General features: G+C 48.5%; 1 protein-coding gene across 1 annotated transcript in view; it reads right to left on the reverse strand.

Moving 5' to 3' along the window:
* The window catches only part of LOC104982568, a 210,819-nt gene extending 209,652 nt beyond the window's left edge, over positions 1-1,167 (reverse strand). Inside the window, exons 1-2 of the mRNA XM_010831995.1 lie at positions 1,160-1,167; positions 130-258 (exon numbers count right to left, since the gene is read on the reverse strand). Of these exons, the coding sequence (XP_010830297.1) occupies positions 130-258; positions 1,160-1,167 (137 nt within the window). The remainder of the gene's footprint in view (positions 1-129; positions 259-1,159) is intronic.
* Positions 1,168-5,163: the final 3,996 nt, after the last annotated feature.

Consider the following 5,163-nt stretch of genomic DNA (forward strand, 5'->3'; position numbering starts at 1 on the left):
TCGCCCCCACCCCCATTTGTATCCCCCTTCAAGTAGCCCCAGGTCACGGAGCCCATCTCCCGGGCCTGGGCAATGGGCGGAGGCTGGACCCCGCCAGGAATCGAACTCCGCCGTCCCCCGAGTACTCACCTCGAGTAAGGCCCTGGCAAATGCTGGCCCCGAAGCGTCAAGTTTCCTCTCCCAGCCGCTATGCCAGATCCTCCTCCTGCCTGCTGCTCCTCTCCGAAAGCTCGCCTCTCCCTCTCTCCTCTCTCTCCTCTGTCACACACAAGGATTACTTGTGACTTTTAGAGGCAAAAGCTTGCTTATTCAGAGAGGAGAGGGAGGGGAGAGGGAAGGGAGGCGGGAGGGAGGGGAGAGAGGGGGAGACTGAAGTCGAAGGGGGATGGATGGAGGATGGAGAGGGGGTGGGGAATCGGAGGTAGTGAAGGCGTAGGTAGAGGGGGAGGAGGGAGGGGACGGGTTGGGTGGAGTAACCGAAGATGGGCTGGGATGGGACGGCGAGGAATAAATTGCTCCCCACCCAGCTGCAGTGCGACGCCCCCAGCGTCCCGGGGGAGCCGGTACGTCAGATCGCGGCCGGCTTTAGGCGGGGCAGTACAAAAGCTCCGCGGGACCCCCTTCTCAGGCTTCCACCCCGCCCGAGCGAGCGCCGGAGGCCGCTGCACGCTCCAGCGGTCCTCCGCCCGGACCGGGGTGGCTGTCTAAGGGCTCCAACGCTCCACGCAACTTAGATTTCCTTCCTGGGCTCCTGGCCACCCTCGCCCGCGTCTCAGACCAGAACTAAAAGCTCCCGGAGCCCCCCGTGCGTCCTTAGCCTCCGGCGCCCACCTTAACCAGAGCCCCTGGGCCGGGCGCGCTCGTCCCGGCGGCTGCCGCACCGCCCAGGCTCGCTCAGCCTCAGTCAGCCCCGCGGCTCTGTTCACATTTGGGGTACCTCCTGAGCCAGTTATGAAGGAGGTGTATGTGTGTGTGTGTGTGTGTGTGTGTGCGCGCGCGTGTGTGTGCGCAGCGCGCAAGCTCCAGGCTAGAAAGAAGGTGACATCCGGGCACGAAAAAGTAGCTTCGGTCTCCTGCAGCTTAGAGCCCGGCGACCTAGTCCGGTCACATCCAGTACTTGAGATGACAGTCTGCGTCAAGGACCAAGGCAGGAGCTCACTGGATCATTTCAACTGAGTTTCTATACAACTAGGATTGTTTATAATCAGTACTATTAAATACGAAAATAGGCTTTAAAAAAATAAAGAGTAGTTGCAGAGAAAGAAGGGGGTCATTTTAGCAATGGTCAGGAACCAAGTGGTTGAAATGTTTTGTGTGTGTGTGTGTGTGTGTGTTTTGACAAGAGCATCCATGATGGATAAAGGTGGAAGCTTTAGACTGGTACAAAACCAGTTCATTACGTGACAGGATTAAAAAAATAGGAGCATGCTTTTCGACATAGACGACACATTAGTTCTCTGTTAACTGCATTAAGCCAGCCCCACGGAACGATTACTCGGCCGCTTTCAATGTGCAAACATGGGTAGGTATACTACAGAGGGTGCGCACAAGTGTTTGCAGAACTCTGTACACACATATACACACATACATATATACACATTTATAAAGAGAAAAACTGAACACCAACACCCTAAACTCATAAATACGTATGTTTTCTCAAACAACTACTCCTTAATATGGCAATTTTCCTCCACATTTCCTTGCTAACCTGTAGATGCAACATTAGAGTTATAGAGTAGGCTACTCGGATCGACATAATTCTGCTTACATTTATCGTGGATGACACGTCATAAAATGCTAGAGGGGGAGGGGAAACCATGAGGGGCGTGGAGATGGCTTTTATTAACAATTATAGTCTCCCCTCGCTGTTTAATTTAAATAATAGCAATGATGTCACGGTAACCATCCTCCTTCTCCCAGTCCAGAGAAACCACTGGGATGGTTTGGTGAACAATGCATTGTATATTTGGTTAGGGGATGATTATTGCTGTAGAGTTATATAGACTCATCCTGTGGCTTTTATAAAAAATTGCTGAACATTAACTTATTGGAACATTTGGCATGTTTTAGAGACCACTGACCTGCCACATCTTCTTCCAGAATAAGGATTATAAAATGCTGTGCCCACCATACTTGTGCAGGAAAATGAAACAAACGAAGCTGTTCTTTAAAAATTGTTAGTTGTAGGCAAACAAAAATATTTCCCATCATCAAAACGAGCCGGTGTGCAGCCTATTAAACAAGCAGCATATTTTACCAATCCGAAATGCAGTTTTAAAAATTCTTTCAGAGAGCGCCGATAGGAGGGGAAGTAGGTAACATGGAGCCTCGTTCCTAGCCTGCACCCGCGGGTCGCTGGCCAGGAGCGCGCACTCGGCGCACAACGGTATCTCGGCCCTTGCGCACCCGCGCAGTTTGGGGCTGGGTTTCCGAGAATGAGCGCAATCTCCGTGGACCGCTACCCGTTTAGAAATGGGTATTTGTGTAAAAGCAAAGGTCCAGGCTATAGTACAATGGCATGGTGGAGCTAGAACTCTTATTATTATTATTATTATTAAACAATTGCTTAATAATTAAACTGCTCTGCTTATTAAATACCATTTTGCCTCTTTCTCTGAAATTATTAGCCAGAGTTTGCTTCTAATGAGACCTCAAGATTGAGTTCTCTGGAAAGGGGGTGGGCCTCGACAAGGTGTACAGCTTTGAGGTGCAGAACAATTCATGTGAAAGAAAGTAATTGCTTATCTAACTAAAAGAGGAAAAAAGAAACTTAGGGTTTAAACAGAGTTTATCAGTTTGCAAAACCTTTTTATATTTCAAACAGCGAACTTCATAAATTACACTCCTTTTCTTTTTCATCATGTACCACCTCAGAGATTTCCTCTTTCTTGCTAGTAAAATGCCCGTGAAGGTTTGAATTAGACACCCAGTAGTCCCAGCAATGTCTGGCCTGCCCCTATTGAAGATTTGGGATCCTTTTTGAGGACTCAAGAAAAACCCCAAATCTGAAACTGGTTTGGTAGTGAGGTGACTTCACTGAGTTTATCAGTCTTTTAAGCACCGCACGATTAGATAGGAAAGGTAACTTGAAAATACAACCTGATTCTAGGCAAAATCATTTTGTATTCTTGGCTTGAGAACATAGTTTTATCTCCAAGTTCCGCCCAGAAGCAGACAGGGACGGCTGCATGTCAGGGCTGGTCCCTACCCAGATCACGACAGGATCTTCAGCTGGCAGATGAGATCCAGCAAATGGGATTCATGAAGAAACTCTTGTGCTTTAAAAAGGGGGGGAGTGGGGGTGCTGCATCCTGATTCTTTTTGCTGAGAGCTCCTGTGATAACAATCAATGGCTTTCACAGCATCATGGAAAGCAAGAATTCACTACTAAATGGTTTTGAACATAATGTTCAAATGGGGCTAGTTTAAACTCTGTTTTTAAAAATCCCCCTACAGGTATTACTCTTCTCTCTGCTTATCTTTTACAAAGATTATCTAAAATCTCATTTATAGGTAGTCATTGCTGGGGTTGTGCTCCAATTTACAACACAGAGACACAGGGGCACTTTGGAGGTCATGTAAATACCAGTGTCAAGGGGCTGTCCGGTTTACCTGGTAGCTTTAGCTAATAAATGGGAGCTACTCCAAAAAAAGACCTGTTTTCATTTCTGTAGTTGCAACTAAGGTCTTTATGAATGTGAGTTTCTGGCTGAACTCAAAATTAAAAGAGTTGGGATACATGCCCAAATCTGTAGATAACCACTTGGACACCCAGCCTCTGGCCACTGTCTTCACAGTTATTGTCATAATTTTCCAAGGCTTTGCTTTTAACCTTCATATCACCAGGGCTTCCCTGGTGACTCAGATGGGAAAAGAATATGCCTGCAATGCGGGAAACCCAGATTTGATCCCTGAGTCAGGAAGATCTCCTGGATAAGGGAGTGGCTAACTTCCAGTACTCTTGCCTGGAGAATTCCATGGACGGAGGAGCCTGGCTACAGTCAATGGGGTTGCAAAGGGTCAGACACGACTGAGAGACTAACACACACACACACACACACACACACACACACACACACACACACACACCACCTTTAATGATATGAATTAGTCCTGTCAGGACTAAACGCACAGATTCAAATTTAGCCTTAGAGTTGGTCACTTAAACATTACTCCCTATTTTATCATCTAAAACTAAGCCTACTCCCCCAAACTGAGCATTTGGCTTTTTATGTCTCAAACCCTTCCTTAGGTCTCTAAGGGTTCAAACCAGCCCTTAGGATTGACTTCCATAAAGGCAACTATTATGCTATCCACAAGTAAACTGAAGAATTGGGGAGGGAGCTCAAATTTACCATTCGTAAATTTTCTTTCATTTCTGTCTAATAAAGTGGAGGCTGACTGTATTAAATTCCCTCCACAGCTTACCAGAATTGATAATATGTTTGTTTGTTTGTTTGTTTATTTTAAGTCTGAGAAAGCGTCCCATGGTCTTGCATCTTAGGAAAGGTCGCGAACTGGCTCTTTTCGGATGACTTTTAGAGACCTGTGCCCGCAGTCGATCTCAGGCAAAGCTACCCAGATGAAGGCGGAGCTCCGTGTCGCCTGAGAAGGTATTTTACCTAGACTCCTCTGCTTCTGCATCCTAATACACACTCAGCCACACTCGCAGGATTGGCAGGCTAATAAAAGTCGAAGAGTTTGAGGGTAGAACCCCACAGTTTCTCCCAGAGGGACTTTAGCCAGAGAGACAGCGGGAGCAACCAGCTCCACGCCTCTTGCGCCTGGACTACAGGCCCCCCCTGAGGCTGCGGCAGGCGATGTCAGGTGAGCGGCTGGGGAAGAGGGTGCTGGAGTCTCGTCCCAGCGCCCCCCTCCACCCAGGCCTGCCCCGGGCCCCTCTCCCGCAGCGCCTGGACCCGGAAGGCCATTCCTTTCGGTCTTTTCCTGCAAAAAACACCTGCTGCCGCAGATCAAGGACACCTGATACCAGACGTAAACAGAAAAAGGGAAGAGAAAACCCCACCCTTGTTAATTGCGTTCGGTTGGAATCCCGGCTGCCCGATCCATTACATAACGCCAGCTCAGCGGGACACCTGTGCGGATGCTGGCGCTGAACCCGGTACCGGCGGCGTCTCGGGCCTGGAACGTGGGCTCGGCTGC

The sequence above is a fragment of the Bison bison genome, unplaced genomic scaffold (assembly GCF_000754665.1).
Source record: "Bison bison bison isolate TAMUID 2011002044 unplaced genomic scaffold, Bison_UMD1.0 scf7180017864533, whole genome shotgun sequence".
In the NCBI taxonomy this organism is placed as follows: Eukaryota; Metazoa; Chordata; class Mammalia; order Artiodactyla; family Bovidae; genus Bison; species Bison bison.